Here is a 20,762-nt window from a genome sequence, read left to right on the forward strand (position 1 = left end):
GGCACATAATTTTATGACATGAATAACTCTCGTATTTTAAACAGAAATTGCTTGAAATGACCTTGAAACCTGTCCCAACTCTACTTTCCTACAATTCTGCCTATTCTATTATCATGATATTTCTTCCTCATCGCAGAAATAAAATCAATAACTAGATACTGCATCAAGGTAAAATCAGATGCACAGAATAACAGAGAAAAGTGTTGCAGTTCAAGAATAATGACTTAAAATAAGTGTGAAAGGCAATTGCACCATCCTTCACTTACAAAGGTATTGGAAAATTTCACACACTGATCAGATCTAAAGCTCATATGGTGTGCCATCCCAACATGTGTACTAAAAAACAGTCATGATTTGAAAATGGCCAACTGCTGCCAGAATTTACATGAGCAAAGTCCCAACCTGTGCTTATCCTAGGAAACATTTCCAGTTCCAACTGAAATAAGATTTGCTGGCAGTTTAGTGAATAAATGTATTTAAATGTATTTTGCAAGTTTTTATTTTTCCTAATTATCATCAGGAATTCAAAATTTATCATCTTAAGAAGGAGAGAAAGAGAGAATCTCTTTCAGCAAATCAATTAATATCAACATTATTAATTAACCAACTACTTTATTCTGCTTAATAATCTCATTTATTCAGTTTGGATGAAACTGTTTTTAAGTTAAGTATGGAGACAGCATGAAGTTCATTATAGAGATATATGTGTCCAATCGTTTTGAAAGTGCCCAATCTAATATCAGGTCACCAATGACATTCAACAAACACAAATTGACGATAATTGAAAATTTTTAAGTGTTAAAAGGTATCTAAATAAAAGGTCATGCAATTTATATCCTTTTCAAAATCTAAGTCTTACAAACAAGCACAGAAATATTATTGAAGAGTAAAAAAATTATTTTTAACATTTGACGGAATTGAAAGTATTTGACACTATGTGCGTATAATGAATATGAGTTGGATGGCACACAATTAACCCAGCATTATGAAACCTTCTTCTTAAAAATGCTCATAAACACTCTTTAAAGAGTCAAATAAAATATAAATAAATATCCTTCCTCCTCTGGTCCTCTCTCACAGGATATCCATTGGTTTATTCATTTCAAGTGAAAAATTAGAGACTAAAACCAAAAGCAGAATTTTTCTCTAAGCATTCCTTGAAATGCTCTAGGATCTTATTAATCAAAGGTTAGTCCATGGACCAGTAACATTCTCATCACCGGAAAGCTTGTTAGAAATGCAGATTCTCAGGCCCAACCCCAAACGTAAAGAATCAGATTCTGCCTTTTAACAAAATTCCTAAGTGATTCATATGTACATCAAAATTTGCGAGGCATTGGTCTAAGTATGTATGTCACTTTCTGCTTCACCTCTCCACTATTCAAGGAGCAAAAGAATGTTACCATGGCACAATACTTGGCTGTTTTTTTAATAATCTCAAATTGACTCTTTTAATGTTAATTCAAAGATATATGAAGTGCAAATTTAGAAAAATGACATACTTGCAAAATTGTTCTACAATAAAAATATCATAACTAGTTGCTGAGCTTATGCTGCTATTATATTTAAAATAAACGTTTTTAAAATTATTTTAATTACATTTATCAAAGAATATCTCTCTATAGCAATATTATAACATTTTGTGATATGGTTACCAAATTTCTTTTAATGCTTCATGAAAATGTCTCATGTTGTAGGAACTCAATATTTATTAAAATGAAAACTTTACATTTGTATTTTATTCTATGCATCACAAGTCAAGTATACATAACTTCATACTGATTTATATGCATTTATACTGTATAAATGCTGTACCAATATTATGTATTTATGGTTTCTCACCACTTACAATTTTGCTATGTTATTGAATTCTTTCCTCTCTGAAAATTTTCCCTTAACATGCATCAACAAAAATATGTTCACTTGCATTCTGCCCTTTAATGGACGTCCAATGTTTTCAGGTCAAACTAAGACAACTGTTTTTCCTCCAAATTTAACTTTATGTTTACTTAATTCCAAGTTCTTCTTTTCTAACTTTTATTACTTCTACAATTTTAATTAATTTCATTTGTCATATCTTCTTGTGTCCCACCCTCTGACAACCTTTTTTCTTTAATTGGTCTTATTAGGAAGATATTTAAGCACAAACTATTGTGTCAGTAGTTTCAAATCTGCAGGAACGTTATGCCAGGATTCTTTAGAAGTCCTAAATGAAAGAAAGAACATTTTAGAATTTGAATATGAAAGGGAGACATATTTATTTTAGTTTGAATAGAAGCAGAGTGATCGCACATCTTTCACTGCCCTCAAACAGATCATGTTTAGCTGACATGACTGGGTTCCATGAAATTAATCTCTGACCTGATTTTTTTTAACTGCAGCAGTGTCAATTTTCTATTAATAGGCTCTTATCCAGCGGAAAATGTACGTAGCTTCCTGTGTGCACACGTGGGAAGGTGAAGGATACCCATTCCAAAGGAGGGCAAGGTGTCCTGATTCGAGAACTAAGAGAACCTTTTAAAGAAGTTGGCTTTATAATCATCCGGACAGTGTGGACAAAATGTATTACGTACTGTGTGTAAGCGACTAAAAATATATGCAAATGTTATTGATCATAGAACAAGGCACGATTTGTGTTTCAGAAATGCTCACAGAATTGAATGGAAACAGATTAATCATAGAGATATTAAGAAGAAATAAATATTGCACAATCTACAGCCCTCTTTCTTAAGATTTGCAGTTATCCATTGGTGCAAAATACAAACCAAAATGAAATGTCTCTCTGACTTTGCTAATTATTGGGAAAATGTTACTTACTAAAAAGCTTCATTTATTGGAGGAAGGAAAGTCATCACACATTTCTACAGAAAGAAAATAACCTAGTTAATCTATTATTAATTGTCCCAATAACGAGCACTGTGACTTTGAAAAAGGGGCTCCATTTTAGCCTCAGGTTTCTTATATAGAAGAGCGACCTGTTGGTTTTATTTAAAAAGTGGTTTATGTAAAATATTTCAAGGAAAATAAATTTGCAGTTCTTCTATGTTAATTTCATGTGAGTCCTCTGAAAATTTGTCTCTTAGTGGATAAGAGAGATTTACAGCAATCAGAGAGACAGTGGTATATTAGTTTTCTTCTGCCGACATAACAAATTACCACATACTCAGTGGCTTAGAATACTACAAATTTGTTATCTTATGGTTCTGTGCCTCAGAAGTCCAACATGGATCTCAAGGCGCTAACATCAAGGTGTCTGCAGAGCTACATTCCTTTCTGGAAAATCTAGAGGAGAATCAGTCTTTTTGCCCTTTCCAGCTTCTATAGGCTACCACATTTGTTGGCTCACGGCCTCTTCCTCCATCTTTAAAGCCAGTGATGCCTTGTCAAGTCCTGACAATATCTCCCTCTGACCACAACCAGGAAATGTTCTCCACTTTTAAGGACCCGTGTGTTTAGACTAGGTCCACCCAGACAATCCAAGTTCATCTCTCTACCTCCAGGCCCTTAATTCAATCACATCTGCAAATTCCCTTTTGCCATAAAAGACAACATATTCACAAGTTCTGGGGATTAGGGCATGGATACCTTTGGGGGCAATTATTCTGCATACCATAACTAATATTCTCTCTACTCTTTAACAATAGAAAGTATGTGACTGCTCCTCTACGCAAAGTGTTGCTTAGGCCTGCTGAGCAGAGCAAAGTATCTTGTGGGGATCTTACACATTGAAAATTGCTTAAATTCCCTGGCTCACAACCAGGACATCTTTTAAGCACACTAACAAAAAAAATGCCCACCCACATCTGCAAAATCTCCCAGTAGGGTGGTAATTGAGAACCTGCTTCAGTGAGTTTATTGACGGAAGGAATTTCTCCTTCTCCTGTTTCCTCGTCCTCTTTCGCTTCTTCTCCTCTTCCAACTCCTCCTTCTTCCCTTTTCTCAGGCGCATATCTCCAGTAACCAGAATACTTTTTTATAATAGTTAACATTCCTTAAATGTTTTTGAATAAATAAAAGAATGAATACGTGGATGAATGAATGATAAAGTTGGAGAGGTATAACAGTTATAAAATTACCTAACATCACATTGAATCTGGCTGAAGAAATTGTGCACCGAATAAGCTGCCGTTTTTTAATGGGTAATATAGGATTATAATTTTAATTTGTTAGTCATGTGCAAGATGCGTTAGAGGTCAGGAGATTACATACATGCTTATATAGTGTATCAGTTACCTGTTGCTGCATCACAAAACATCCCAAAACTTAGTGGCCTAAAACAAATATAATCATTTATTTTGCTCAGAAATCTGCAATTTAGTTACAGTCCAGCAGGTATGGCTTGTCTCTGTTCCACAAGTATCACCTAGGAAGGCTCACCTGGGGACTGGAGGATCCTTTTTCAAGATGGCTCACTTACATGGCCGGAAAGTCAGAGCTGGCTGTTGACTGAAAGCTCAGCTGGGTTTATCAGCCAAGGACCTTGTTCCTTTCATTATGGGCCTCCCCTCAGGGTGCATGAACTTTTTTACAGCATGGTTTCAAAAGTAAATATCCCAAGAGAGCCAGAGGAACATGGCTGGCGTTTCAAGGATCTATCCTTAGACATCACATAGCATCACTTTCACTGTAGTTTATTTGTTGAGACTGCCACCTAAGTCTGTCTGGGTTCAAGAGGAGGAAAAATAGACTTCACTTATCCGGAAGAAGAGTCAAGTTCACATTTTAAGAAGGGCAAGTAAGGTGGGAAATATTGCTGTTGCCACTTGTGGAAAATGCAATGTGTTACATGCCAAGGTCCGAATATGAAATGATGGGAGCTTGAATTAAAGCAGGAACAGTGGGAATAAAGAGGAAAAGATGGAATCAAGAAATGAGGAATCTAAAGGTTAGAGCCTGAGCATATGGGAAAAAGATAAAACTCTGAACAGTAGGAAGAACAGCTGATGGGGAAAAAGTTAGTAAGTTTCCATATGCACATGTTGAGCTCTTGGCCTACATACACCTTCACTCTCTTCCAGGCAAACAATTCTTATAACTTTCTTTGAATTTTTTTCTCTGTCTTCATTCTTCAGATTTCCATTGCCCATGAAAAAGACCTTATTATTTCACATGAAAACATATTTATCATAAAAAGAATCCTCAAGTATTTTGTATTAAGTTTAAGCCAACATACTACATGCATGATTTGGATATTTATTTCTAATGTAATTGGAAGTACTCAGGTATTTGTTTATAAGTCTATATGTAATTAACTAAGGTGGTAGATCTTAAACTTTACCATGTGTCAGAATCATCTGAAAGGATTATTGAAACACTGATTATTAGGCCTCAATCTCACAGTTTATGATTCGGAAAGTCTAGGGTGTATCCTAATAGTAACATAATGGAAAGGTAAACTTTTCTAATAAGATCCAACATGATGCTGATGTTCCTGGTCTGGTGACCACACTTTGAGACCCACTGATTTAGGAAATTGCAAGCTATTTGGAATTTTTCCAAACTTATGTCCATGAAGCTTAGATGCATTCTTACATTTTGACTCAAAATGAACTGAAATTGAAAAAAGGAATTGAAGAGCAGAAAAGAATTGTCTATTATACGCATGACCTTCATAATTTTTCACCAACAGATAGAATTTTTCTCTCTTTCATTTTTAGAGGTAATGAAAGATAGTAAGGGGTATAAATTCTCTCTTAATCCTTTTTCCCTCACCCGCTGACTCAGAGTTTGACTTTTCTACATTAGCAAAACCTGCTTCCATTAAATTGGAAATCGAATCATTTTTGAGAGTTTCAGCTGGCAAAGACAGGAGATGCCGATCTAAAAGCAAGAAGAGTAGAACTAGAATCTTAAGTTAGTCTTGCCTGAATGTGAACAATAGCAATAGTCTAATAAATATTTTTAAAGTCTAATCAAAGATTGTGTCCACTGAACAGGAATATACCAGTAATCCTAGAAAAAGAGAGCCCAACCAGCAAGAATTTGGCCGTACTCACTAGTGTCAGCAAGAAGAACAAGATGTGGAATCTGGTGAAGATGAATTTTCTAGTCATCAGATAGATGTTTTCTACATCAGCATAAACTCTGTAAAAACAAGGACTGCTTTTTGCTGCTATTGGCTCAGCTCCAAGCACAATGATTGGCAATGAGGAGGCATGACACTCAAAAACTATTTGTTGAACAATCTCTTTTTTGTGCCAAGTTCTACGTGTCAGTTTTTGTGTTGCTGCCTCTACAGTCTCAGATGGGAGTCAGTATATATTTGGAATTACTTCTTTATCTCTGAGGAGTCCTTGCTATTCTATGTATTCTCTCCCTACTCCCCCAAACACCCATTTTACATATCTCATGGGGTTTGGTTGATTTCTCCGGAAAAACCAGCTAGGGCATTTCTAGTAGATAGCCACTGAGGTCACCCTTTCTCCAGGTTTTTCAATTAGATTTACATGATAAGATACATACTACCCAATTTGAGTGAACAAGGTGTCTTTTCATGTTGAATGCACTTATTATCACAGAGCATGGTGCCATGAAATAAACATACATTGATGGTAGAACTATGGAATATCAAAACTAAAAAGAATAGAAATGATCATAGCAGTATTGTTCTTAAAGCCTCCAATTTAAAAGATTTCCAATGAATAAATAAGTTATGACATTCATACTACGGAATAATCATGCAGCAAGAAGAATAACATAAACTATAGCTACACACAACAAAACAGGTGAGTCTTAGAAAACAGAGTGTTGAATTAAGGCAGCAAGACATAGAATAACTCCTGCTGTGTGATTCCATTTATATAAAGAACAAACTTGGCAGAACTAAACTATATTGTTTATAGATGTAGAGGTCATAAAACTGTAAAGCAAAGCGAGAAGATTGTTATCAAAAAGTCAACATAGTTGCTCCCTGTGGAGGGAGGAGCTGCAGAAAGAGGGGTCTTGCTTGGGAAGTAAAACCAAAGGGAGTCAGTCAGTGGGTGAGCAGATGGGAATATGCTTCAGAGGGGATGGAAATAGTGTTTCCTGATCCAAGTGTTGGTCATGTGGATGCCAATTCCATTACTGTTTAGTAAATGATACACAAATGTATGCTTTATGCAGCTTTCGTTGCCTTTATTTTACAAGAAGAATTTTAAAGAAAAAATTAAAAATATTTTAAAGGCTGAAATGACTCATAATATTTCTTTTCACACTGAGCTGATGAGGTGGCTGGTCCCTTAAAAAACAAGTGGAACAGTATTGTTCAAAAGTTGTCACAGCTATCTAATTTTTTTTCACTTGTAGAGAAGCGTTCTTGGACATTTTGGCTTCTAGGTCAGTGTTACCTAATGACTTCATTTTAGTGAGCTCCTACAAGATTAAAAAACACATTTGTCATTTTGGTAGTGTTGCAAAGGATTAAAGAAACATGGGAGGTACTCTAAGCAGACATGTAGAGTTCAACACGTCACAAGATAGGGTGACTGTCAAGTAAAGAAATGTAATCCATTCTCAAGTTCATTATTGAGCTTCTGTAAAACTATCTGAGGCAATTTTGCAAAGTACTGTTTCAGTTTACCCAGCAGACCTACTTCCACCTGTGCCTCTCCTCAAATTATGCTGTCACTTCTTGACTCATTGGCTCAAGGACACAGAAAATAAGCCATCACCTTTCACTGATTTTTCTCCAGGGGGAATTGTGTCATTCTGTTTGGCTTATAAATCTCTTTGTCCCACGTTTCCTTAAAATTATCAACTTTTTTTCTTTCTACTGTAGAATTATAAAAACCAAGTCAAGGCAGACAAATATCATTATATTTCAGTAAGGATTTCATTCTATCCCAAATAACTTTCTAAACATTGAACTAGATGGCTATATGTAGTGTACTAACTCTTAGTTGGTAAGGGGCTGGAGAAGATTAAAAAAACCTTATCAATCCAAATCTCTAATATGGACATGAAAAGAGCCTCCTGTGTAAAAGTGGAAGATAAGTAAGCCAGGAGATTCTCATAGTTGAGCTCTTTGACCCTACCTCCTTCACAACCATTGGCACCCATGCTCACCTTTGTCTTAGGCTCTATGGTTGTTAACTGGCATGTGGCTTAGCACCCCTATAGGAAAATACCTGGGGTTGTTGTGGAGTCAAAACTATGGTAAGGGGCGCTACTGTATGCTAATTATCCTGAAATTTCTGGGAAGGACCTTTCTGACAAATTCTTCTGCCCCAAATGCCGATAGAATGTGTCTCCTGCATCTTTGATTCCCCGCTGTAAAGCTTGAAGCCAAGATATTTATTTAGTGAAAAAATATCAAATAATTGTTTGTTGAATAAATTAACCTGAAACTTTTAGGATCTAGGGATATTGGTAAAAACTTAATTCTTTGCTTCTCCTTTATGTTCTTGTCATTTCATTTAGAAATATGCTTCCAGTTTTAAGTTCTACTCCTTTCTGCCAGTTCATGATAACCAAGTCCATCTGTGCTCCTGATCTCAGATTTCCCTAATAATCATACTTCATAACACTCGATTTATTTGTTGTATATTAGTTCATTCTCCAGTTTTTTCATACGTGTAAAAGTTGTGTATCTTAAACTTGAGTGATGAGAAACCACGGAATCTATCTCACAGTTTTTATGTATAATTTTATCTGTACTTCTTTTCGAAAACTGAAGAACTGGCAGCCTATGATATAGTTATTTATACAATAATTTCATCTTTTCTTGAGAGCTATATTTATATATATTTCACATTTCATCCTCAGACTTAACACAGTTACTGACAAAAGCAAACACCCAAAATATACACAAGTTAGTACTTATGAAGCAAATCGATATCTTTCAAGGTCTCAGCAGTTTTGTTGTTCTCCATCCACAGACGAATGACAGAGTGAGGGACAAAGATAAGATATCATGTTCCCAAACACCCGGGTTTTGAGAGCCTATGTCACTCAAAAGCAGAGACCCATGCTAGATGATGGTTATAACCAAGACCTACAAGGCATTTCGAATCCAGAGAGACTGAGCAGAAGCTGAAAATTAAAACCTGGTCTACTTAATTCAAGAGATAGCTAAAGTTTTCTGGCACTGTCAAATTATTATTTCTAATATAACTCTTCCAGTTACTATGACCATTCTCTAGAGGTTTCTGCTGACTTACTGCTTTAATCTAGTCATTTCTGCTACCCTAGGTAGTTCCTGGCCACATCTTCTGAACCTCAGACTCAGGACCATGTCTCCTCATTCTTTCCTTGATAAAATCCTTTCCACAGCATCTTGAAAATCCTCTTGCTTTGCTTCAATCTTAAAGCAATGCCTTTATAGGAAACCTTGACAAGTCCACTGGCTTATAACAATAGATTTCATAATACTTAGAACAACACTCACCATAGACTTAGCGGTGTTTTTTTGTGTATGTGAGGGAGATTCGCCCTGAGCTAACATCTCTGCCAATCTACCTCTATCTTGTACGTGGGACACCACCACAGCATGACTTGATGAGCGGTATATAGCTCCACGCCCATGATCTGAACCTGTAAACCCCAGGCCACCAAAGTGGAGCACCCAAATTTAACCACTCCACCACTGAGCCAGCCCCCGAATTAGTTTTTAACAGCTGATTTTCTCATTACTAACCTGAAGAAACTTATTTAGTGAATACCTCTGACAGTATTATTTCATTATTTCTTCATGTATTAGAAATAGTCCTCCATAAATAAAAACTAAGCTCAAAGTAGAGTATTTGGGGATCAAAAGCAGCAACAGAAATACAAATAATGGGAGAACACTCACATAGGAGGGAAAAAACTAGGTATCATAATAAACCAGTAGTCTAAAATAAATCAGGAACATGAGACATTCAACCTTTTCAGTATGATAGCAATAGGGTGCCTTAATAAAAATAGAGTATTTAAACGAGAATTTTTACCCAATTTCTGAGCTGGGTAATTCTGCACCTTGGTCATCCTAGGGCTTCATCCCACAGACTACTAATTTTCACCTGCCTCCTGTCTCTTTTTCCTTCATCTCTACATTGGTCAAATCTACTCTTGATCCTCTCACAACTTGGCCAGTCATTTCACCTTCCCACCAATGGCATGTGCACTGAAAATTATCAGAGTCAAGAATAGAACACTGTTTATCATTCTAAAGTTATTTTCAGCCAGTTTCAACGTGTGCTCACTAATCATAAGATTTATGAACAATAGCACAACTTTGTTCAACTAAATTAAACACTGTCATTCATAAATCCAAACTGGAGTTACATGTCTTTAAATCTGTCCAGTCTTCATTCTTATGATTATTTTTGCTCTTTCCTGCTTGTTTTTCAATCTGTTATATTAAAGCTATTCATTTTTATGTCACCATTGCCTGACATTTGGCCTGATTCATAATAGGTGGTAAAATATTGACTACAACTAAACCTCTGATATGACCTACTGCTTTATAAATCTACTTGGTAACTAATACTATAGAGTCTAAAATTTTCTTATATTCCAAATGGATCTATTTTGTTTGCTTGCTTTTCTCTAAATGCAACACCTAATACTTCTGCAGATTTAAATTCACAAGCTTGACGTTTCATCATACAATGATAACTTAGAAATTTTATAGTACACGTTTTTTCTGCAAGCAATTATACATGAGTAAAATAAGAATAACCTAGGACAAAAATAATAGCTCCAGCACTGAATGTCACAGAAGTGCCACTCTATATTTACCATTTTCGTAATATAACCTTTCGTAATATAACATTTAATATAACCTTGACGTTGTATTAAATGTCTAGCACAAACAGAAAATTCTCTTAATCACATGATGATTTTATTTCAAAAGCTAGCAATAAATTTTCCAAGGAAACCTTGCTAAAAGTGTATTTTGAAAGTATAAATAAGTAGAAACTGATTCTTTCACATCCACAAGCTCACCAATACCCGTGAACACTTTTAAAAATAGGGTTTAAATATTGAGTTGTTTCTTTTGTTTTTCTCAACATTTCAGTCACCTGTGATGGGAAGAGGAGAAAGATGCAGCAAATAAGGAGCAAGGATAAAACCAATTTACCCCAAGGGATTCTAGCTTCATGCTGTCTGAATAAAACCACGTTTCCCCTGTAAAAAGAAGTTGCTGAAAGTAAATTATCTTTGTTCTTCCAGGTTAAAAGATTTTATCTTTAACTTGTTTAAGTGAAGACCACATGCCCCAGCCCCTGCCACAGACACCAAATTAGAAAATATCTAAACCGTATATATTTAAATGTAATATCTAAGTACATTATAAGTGAGATGGACTCTGTGGGTTATGAGGAAACAGCTCATTTACATACCAAAGGATCCCTCAAAATCGTAAATTCCATGTGCCTTTGACAGCTTCACTTCGGGCACAGAGATGTGGAGATGTTTGATGTTTATAGAGCATAACTTATACAGAGAGGAGCGGGACTTGATTCATTACACATTTGCTGGGGATATTCTTTTTAACTTCCTTTGAAGATGGAAAATACTATCTTTTTGGACCAGGAAGTTCATGTATCTCTGCATAAGCCTCACTTGGGGCAAGTAAGCACTTCCTATCAGAAATTATGCATGGCACTCATATTATCCAGAGAAAATGAGAATGGAGGAGGGCAAAAAACTTAAGTTTGTTGATCTTCTAGAACTTTAAGTTGAACAGAACCTAAACTCCATAAACTTGGAATTACTGTAGGATGCTAAAGCATAGTTACCAGCTGAGGGGTTTTTCCTAATTTTCTCTTTTTCAATGTGTTACCTTAGAGAATATGGATTTTTAAAATATATTAACCATATCCCCAAAGGATTTCTTTATATTTGAAGGAAGAAGTGAAAATAATGATATTTTAAAGTCCATAACTGTGAAATCAAAAGTTTAACTGGAAAATGTTAACCATCTATGCATTCTCTTTTCAAATTGATATGTTCAACCCAAGGTCAACATAGATGATTTAAAAATTGCTTAGTTGCCCTGTTTTATGTTTCTCTCATATTAAATATTGCTAACTGATTAAAAATTAATGCAAACAGCATTGCAGGCTAAGTCTCTAAGGATTCCTAAGCTTTTAGAATAATAGCTGAATAGCCTCGACTCATTTTTGCATTTTAAAAGTAGCACCATTTTTACGTTATAGTCACAATGATGACCAAAAAGAAACAGGAAAAACTTCAGAAGCATTTAAGCTGACAAACAGAACATTTTCTATGGGTACAGTGTGCTAAAGGGGTGAGGAGGAAAAAGAGTCACTGTTGCAAATAACAAAAGCTACAAGAAAAAGCTTCTTAATGGAACCCAGCTAGGACTGACTCTGCAAAGACATATTTGCTACAGATTTTGCATCGTGGATGCTTTGCACAGTTAAAAAAAATATAAACTTTATTTGCCACGTAGCACGATCTTGTAAAAAGGTGAAAAAAGCCTTTGGTCATATTATTCACAATTAATCAAGATTCACCCAGTAGTTTATGGGCTCTCCCAGGAAGGCCCTCATCCTGCCCAGGCCGCCTGTGTTAAGAACGGGAACTAGTGCTTGAACAGGATTTCTCACTTGAGATTCCACACACTTTCTACTCCATCAAACTGCCTTTAATTATTTGAACGCTGCCTTCTTTCAGCTCTGCACTATTTTTTCTCTCTGATTTTCAATGACCTATATATAGGACACTGGTTTTCACAATCTGCTTTTCTTTTCTTTTTCTAAATTCAATTTGAGCAGCAAAGATCAAAAAGATTTAGAGTTAGATTGATCAGGTTTATTTGATACCTGCCTTTCAGAATTTCCGTGATTTTTTTTTGTTTTTTTTTTAGCGAGGAAGATTGGCCCTGAGCTAATATATGTGCCAATCTTCCTCTATTTTGAATGTGGGATGCCGCCACAGCATGGCCTGATGAGTAGTGTGTAGTTCCGCACCCAGGATCCAAACCCATGAACCCCAGGGGAGAGAAGCAGAGCATATGACTTAAACACTACACCACTGGGCCTACCCTGGAGTTTCTGTGACATTTAAAACAAATATTCATGCAAGACCTTGGCACTTAATACCCTGTCAATAAACATGATGTTCCTGACCATAGCATTTTTTAGAACCATTTTTCCTTGCATCATATTGACTCCTTAGGTTTTTCATTTTTTCTCAGGTTTTCACATGTACTGTCTCAAAAAATGATCTGTTGCTAATTAATGTGTCTAATTAATGTCACTAATAATCTTGAGAAATGATATTAAACTAACCAATGTATTCTCACATAATAATGGATATATTTTAAAATTGCTATTTCTAAGTCTGCTATTAAAAATGTAAAGTACATTTCTTGACCCCTCTGTCTTAATACAGGCATATTTGGTTTCCATTTCAATAACAACAGACTGTTTAATTAGGGAGTAATTTGCACGTACAAATAAATTTGGTGGCCAGTAGATTCACTGACCTATATGTATTACAAAAATAAATTCTTACAATTTACTTTACTGAAAACATCAACTCTGTTCTTTTTTTCCCCTTAACTCTTTCTTATGGAGAAGCTTAAATATTTACAAAAGTAGACAGAGTATTATAATGAAACCCCCTGTACCCACCATCAGCCCCTGTTATAACCAACTCATGTCCAATCCTGCTCTAGCCACACCCCCTCGACTTTCCTTTCTGGCAGATTATTTAGAAGCAAATTTTAAACACCAAATCATCTCATCCATATTTGAGTATCTCCAAATAGTAAGTAGTTTTAAAATATAACCACAATAAGTTTACCCCACTAAAAATATGATAATTCATTAATGTCCTCTAACATCCAGAGTGTATCAAATTTACAACATTTCGTCATTTTTTTAAGGTTCTTTGCAGTGTGATCTAATAATTCTACACATTGTGACGGGTTGCTCTATTTTTACATTTTTTTTAGGTCTGTGGCTTCCTTGGCATCTCTTTTTGTTCCCAGTAACTTATTTGAAGGAGCTGGGTGGTTTGTACTGTAGAGGTTCCCGTGGGCTGGCCTTTGCTGCCTGCATGCTATGGTGGAGTTTTTAGCATATTCTTCGTCCCTCTACTTCTTGAAAATTGGAGATTGTGTTATTTTCCTTTCATTTTTTTTCTATTTTTCTTTCCCCTCTCTCCTCCCCTTTTTTCTGAGTCAAAAGAGTTTGTTCTAGCTATTTTTAAAAAAATGTTTTTTAGTTTTGGCAAGGAAGACTGGCCCTGAGTTAACCTCTGTTATCAGTCTTCCTCTTTTTGCTTGAGGAAGATTGTTGCTGAGCTAACATCTGTGTCAGTCTTCCTCTATTTTGTATGTGAGATGCCACCATAGCATGGCTTGATGAGCAGTGTGTAGGTCTGTGCCTGGGATCTAAACTGGTGAACCCTGGGCTGCTGGAGCAGAGTACACAAACTTAACCACTATGCCACTGTGCCGGCCCTCCTAGGTATTATTTTCATGGTTGGTTAGGCTTTGCCTTATATTTTGCCAACAGTTTCCCTTTTGGTGGCTTCCAGACTTTTATGGGTGTTTGCATTGCCCCCTAGTGCTTCACAGTGAAAAAGCCCAGTCTTCTACTTGACCTGTGCACCAATCTTTTCCTTTGACTGTCCCTCTTACCATCATGGTCCTCCTTCTCCAAATTTACTAGCTTGTCAATGTTAATCTTAAAATGTGTTCCTGGAACTAAAAATGATATTCTACATGTGGTCTATTGATTTCTTGATCAAGAGAACATAACCTGTAAGCGATTAGGGTTTGAATATACTGCTTCATCATCTTCCTCCTCCTCCCACCCCCAAGTCATCTCTACTTAAGCCAATGTAACTTCTTTTGGTTTTGGCAACAAAAACACAGATATGTAGGTTGGGCAACCTCTGTCTCTTAATTTCGCCATCTGTTGTTGCTCTACATGATCGAATTTGTGTGCACAGTTGTTAAATAGTCTGGCTCGGAATTCTTGATCTTTTCTCTTGAGAGCAACAATAAGTACTCTAGTGCTATAGTCCGTCAAAGCAGCGGCGTGCATAAAATAAATAACCATTTTTCCTCTAAATTTTGAATATCAAATCCTCTCCTAGGATTGTGACATAAGCAATGAAATGTAGCTGAATGAATAGCAAGGAAAAAATTCCACACATGGCACAATAACCCTTCTCCTGGACCCTTCGTTTATGTCATAGTTCAGAAGTTGAGAGTTTGACATACATTCTTCTTTAAGAACTTTAAAAGAAAAAGTTTTATTTGTCTTCTAGTAAATGTTAATTATAAATAGGATCTCTACCAACTTGAACCCGTTACAAAAAAATTTGTATTTTCCTGTATTTTGGAGGTGCTTGGACCCAGAGAACACAATTATATAGCTGTTATTGTAAAGCATAATTTGACTGCATATTAGTTAACTAGCAATTTGAAAACATTACGTATTTTCCCAAGTTTGTAAAGTCTCCATCTTTTTAACACAGCTATTAAGAATTAAGCAAACTTTACTTCATTACCAAAACTACTCAAGAGGTATTTTTGCGTAGTGATATATGCTGTCAAATAGATGCTGCAATTGGTAGTTGAAAGTTCATTTGAGCCTCAGAAGAGGGAGCTAACTTCGGCCCTAGTCTGGGAATAACTGGGCCTCTGGAAAGAAGGTACAAGGCTATTTATAGTCCTAACCTTAACACTGTTTCAATCTAATCCAGTCTGGGGCATGATCTAATCTACCCAACGTAGCACACTCCAAATCAGAAGACGGGCCTAGCGTAGGCCCCTGTCAACCTCCGGATTAACACCAGGCTAACTGTTAGTCTCACACAGTATTCAACACGGCTCTGGGGTCAGAGATCCGGGTGTGAATCCGAGCTACACTATATACAGCTGTGTGAATTCAGGCAAATTCTACCCTCTGTAAACCTCAGGTTCCTCTTCTATGAACATCAATAATAAAAGCATCTATCTTATTCAGTTTTCCCAAGGGTTAAAGGATGATGTAATAAGCTTCAAACAACGCTTGACATTTAATGTCTTCTGAATAAAGATGAATTGTTATTAGCATTGTCATTATAATTATCTTTATTAATATATCACGCCAGAATCAAAGACGTCATTTCCCTACAATCCTTTGGGGTTCAACTTTGTCCTGGTTCTAGTGAATGTCCCCCTGTGTACCTGAAACACAATTCCATATCTTGCATTGCTTCCTCTCTTCTGTCAGATGAAGTAACCCAGCTTGGAATACACAGTAGAAATCTATATGAAGAACTTGGTGAGGTTTACAGGCATGCCCTGTCTTATAGTTGAGTAAGCACTGGGATAGGCCGCAGGAGACATGCACTGTATCCTCAGACCTCACCTATTATCAACGACCGTGGGAGAGTCATATAATCTGTATGAGCCTCAATTTTCCAAACGTCAAAGTGAGGACAGTGGACCAGAGCTTTCTAAGGGGCTACACTAGCTCTAACTTTCTTAAGCGCTACAAGGTGTTTGCTTGCTTGGTGATAAATGGGTGGAAAGAGTAATCAATAGATGTCATAAGGCTACTGATGCAGCACGCACATTTTAGTAACGTGTCCAAAAGTAGCGGCAAAAGAAATATAGCAAATGAAAGGAAAGAATATCCCAGACTGAGAGAACAACCTGTACGAAGGTCCTGTACAAAAGTACACCTCTTATAGCAGACTGGACAAAAGCTACTGTAGCTGGGGCACAAAAAGTGAGCATCATGAAGACAAAATGAAAAGTGTATAGTAGAGCAGTGTGCAAGAAACTGGATAACCCCACAGAATGACCGTGGTACTAACCTCAAAATTTAAGCTCATTTGAGTTGGCAGTCTAATTTCCATTTGAGAAATATGATTAATACATCATTCCAGGAAAGGAAAAAAGTACATAATTGATGTTCAGATGACATAGATCCTATGAACCTTTAAGGCCAGGGAGGAGGAAATGACCATCAGCCAGGGACTGGATGGTGTTTTTTACATTTTTAATTTATTGCTAATTCAAGATATTTTTATGGGTAACTCCAGAAGGTCTTCCAAGAACCCTTTGAACTCTCCACAGGGAGAAGACAGAAATAAAAGTTCTATTTCACAATCAGGAATTCTCCTGGAAAAAGTTTGACAAATCAAGTTCTAAGGTCTACACAGCATAATCCATAGGTAAACCAAAAATGTTTTGGCCAAGTGACTTCCTGAATCAGCTGGCAGTCCACACCCCATGCAGAGGTAGGGAAGGATATTCATAGGTATCTTAATAACTCATGCAGGTTTAAGCAAGAAGTTTTTATAGATAGCTCTCTCTAAGACAAACTAAAGGCCACTTGACACAGAATATCTAAGGAATAGGAAAAAATGCTATTTATATTTAGTTAGCAATTCTGAACTAAAATTGGTCAGGAGTTAACCTGATATCCTCGTAGAGAAAAGAAAAAACACAGACTATCTTGGAAGGAGCTGGGGTCTTGGCAATGCTTTGGTCTTGAGGAAGTCACTGAACGTCTGAGTGATAATTTCATTTTCTGCAAAATTGGAGATAGTGCTGATTGAATTGAATTGTGTGAGGTTTAAATAAGGAAATACACATTAACTCTGGAGCCAAATATCTGATACATAGAAATCTCACAATAATTGTTTTTATTAATTTGGGGTGCCAGAAGAAATTTCTCAGTGGAAGGTATAAGTAAGACATTTTTCCTTGTAAATATTGACTGAAACGCCAACTCTGAAATCACTTCTACACAAAGAGCCAAAGCTACACATTCTATTTTTCAGTCGTTGACTAAAAACAAACCAGCACAGGGTTCAACTTGGAAGCTGTGGAGAGCACCACCTGTCTGATTTGCTTACAGCTGTCAGAGCAAATTTTAGATCCACCTCCCAAATTTCTACCCCAACTAGAACTGGATTGTGTCTGTATTCAAAATACTTTAGTTGTTTTAAAGTGTCCTTTTATTCCAAGAAATACATATATTTACATTTATCTATATTTACATTTTTACATACATTATAAATTGCTAGCACGATCACAAAATAAAAGTTATGTTTGTCACGGCATGTGCGTTTTCAGAATAAGCATTGAAACCAAAAATATTTATTTTAATATAAAGATAAAATTCATCATTTAGAGGGAAAAAAGACATGAATGTCTAAAAAGAATCAAACCTTGAACACTTAATTGCTTTATTTTTAACACCATATTGATCTACTGTGATTATATGCAATTCCAAACCTTGTCTCTGAATATCCACTAATAGTAAAACATACGCAAATTTTGCAGGAGCACTTATATCTTAAATTGTCTACAAATCTTATATATTTGTTGTGCATATTTATATACGCTAGTTAGAAAGGAAAAACAAATTTAAGATCTCCATTTTAAAATATATAAGGCAAAAATGCCTAAAATCATTTTTCTAGGTTTAAACACTGAATGCAATATTTTAAAAGTTCATCATGGTCTCCATCCTTGCAAGCCTTGTAATTTTGCTAGGTAAGGTATCAGCCATAGTGTTACATGACCAGAGCTATTTATAGAGGTGTGGGTGACAACTGTTAGCTAGTGGGGCCTTTGGCAGAGCAAAGAACAGTTCCCACATGCAAAATTTCAGAGAAACCTCTTCTCGCTCCCCCAACCCCCACACACAGGTCTGTCAGCCTCTCAGCTCCCAGATCCACTCTTCGATCCCGTATACAATCATTGGTCAAGACTATTTTAAGTCGACACGTTGACTGTCAGTGTCACTGTCAATTTCCACCTCTTTTTCCTAGTGAGTACTATGGGAAAATGGAAGCAGTACCTTCAGCAGTGATCTCAGTCATGGTGGTTGGAGAAAGGAAAAGGCAGGCGAAAAGTTCCGGTCAAGTGGCACTTTGCAGAATACTTTAGGATTCGAGAACTCTGATGGGGGTTCTGTGTGAAAACGTGAGGGCTCTTCGTTTTTCTGGCTGTTGCTGCTGCTCCTTTGTTGTCCCGTTGAACTTTGCCTCTTCTCTGCAGAGTTCTCCCCCTGGAAACAACCTGAGCCCTATCCAAGCTGCACTTGTAACTCAGGCAGAAGGATCAGCTTCGAACAAAAATAGCCTCCTCTCCCTAGGACTCTTCAGCACTTTTTTTTTTTTTTTTGGCACTCTAGGGGAACACACACACACAAACACACAGCTCTCCAGCCCCAAAGACAGATAGGCAAAAAAAAAAAAAAAAAAAAAAGGCAAAGAAACTAAAGAGCATTGTCTAAGCCCCCGCAGTTTCCCTAAGATAATTACAGATCTTGGGGTCTGTGTCAGAAAACATGAAATAAAGAGTTGAAAGTAATCTTATCCATGATAGCTCAGATTTATTCTTAGTGCCCTTAATGTTCAGAACATTCCTCTTCCCCTTATTTGGTGTGGGGAGGTCCTGTAATGTCTACCACAGGCAAAGGGGAGGGTAGTCTTAAGTCATTTTCTCCAAGTTGATTTTCTCCCCATTGGTCCAAATCCACTTAGCAAGAGCAGTTATTTATATAGGGCAACACAAAAAGTTGCAGCTACTAGATCCTGAAGCTTCCTTGGGGGGATTAAGATTTTCAAGCACTAGCCAATAAGAAATATGTAATGTGAGGTTATATTGACACTTGAGGATCAATGAATTAGTATTTTTTTTCATTCTCTTTAATATCTTACTGAAAACAAAATATCTGCACTTACGCAGTAAAAGAAGGGCAGTATGACATAAAGTTTAGAAATCCACAGCTCACATTTTAGTAAAAGATTTCAACTTTTCCCTACCTCAACTTCAACAAAATAAAATAAAAAGGATCATAGCAGCTAACAATTAGCCAAATTGGCTGATTAGCATTTCACCTTCCCACTCCTAGACAGGTGTTAATGAGCAGAGAAATATTCAATAGTTGGCAGTTACAAAGAGAAGGGGAATCAAAGGGCATTGATAATCACAAACTCTGGCCAATTTGTGAATAATCAAGAGTTGACTATACTCATCTTTTATTTTATTCTCATATACAATTTGATACGTGTTTGTAGTTTAAACTTTCAGCCTTGTTGCCTTTGGCTGTCAGAACCTCTTGAATGTGTATGGTATTTCAGAGATCATAAAGAAAGTTTACCTAAGGTGTTTGAATATTTGAGATTCAGAAGAGTGCTACAAAAGCTACTTCCATAGAAAATGACATCCTCCATGTCAGCAGGTCTCTGTGTGCTGCCCCAATTCCTTATACAATAGGAAGTGCTCACATATCAGCTGAATAATAGATTAGTAAGTGAGCAATCTTAATTCACAAAACAGGAAATAATTCCAGGTAACATTCATGATTTTATACAAGATCCTACACCTGGAACTGGGCCTACATGGTTTCAATAGAAGTCTGATAACTTTCCCAAGAAAGGTAGACTTTGTCACAGACACTACCATTTGCAGGTAAAAGGGATCATGACAAATTATGTCCACCAGCAGATGGAAAGATGCACTCTCCTCACAGGACCCCCCTGGATTCCTGGGTTAGTGTCTACTTTCTAAGGTGGGGAGGAGGCAGCCTAAAAGCAGAACTCTCCTCGCATTGCCCCCAAAGGCATCTCCATTCAATATTGCCACATTGCTTCCAATTTTAAGAAAACATAGTGCTTCCGATCTCCATTTGTCAGTCATTTTCATAGTCTTGCTGTAGCTAACTAAAGAAATAATAATTGGCTATGTAACTCATTAAGAATTTACCTGTGGCAGGGCCTAAATAAAACTAGCTAAGTCACAGGGGGGAAAAATACAACTTCAAGCTCTTATTTAATAAAAAGTTGAAATAAGACTAAAGAGC

The 20,762-nt window shown here is 36.5% G+C and overlaps 1 protein-coding gene across 50 annotated transcripts in view; it reads right to left on the reverse strand.

The window, feature by feature from the left end:
• TRDN (triadin) overlaps positions 1-19,333 on the reverse strand; it is a 393,603-nt gene extending 374,270 nt beyond the window's left edge. For all 50 annotated transcript variants that reach the window (XR_011522089.1, XR_011522078.1, XR_011522083.1 and 47 more), the window contains exon 1: positions 18,753-19,333. Coding sequence is in view for 31 of the 50 variants with exons in the window: in XM_070556944.1 (XP_070413045.1) it covers positions 18,753-18,774 (22 nt within the window). In the remaining 19 variants the exon portion in view is untranslated. The remainder of the gene's footprint in view (positions 1-18,752) is intronic.
• Between the last annotated feature and the right edge of the window lie 1,429 nt (positions 19,334-20,762).

Source organism: Equus przewalskii, chromosome 9 (genome assembly GCF_037783145.1).
Source record: "Equus przewalskii isolate Varuska chromosome 9, EquPr2, whole genome shotgun sequence".
NCBI lineage: Eukaryota > Metazoa > Chordata > Mammalia > Perissodactyla > Equidae > Equus > Equus przewalskii.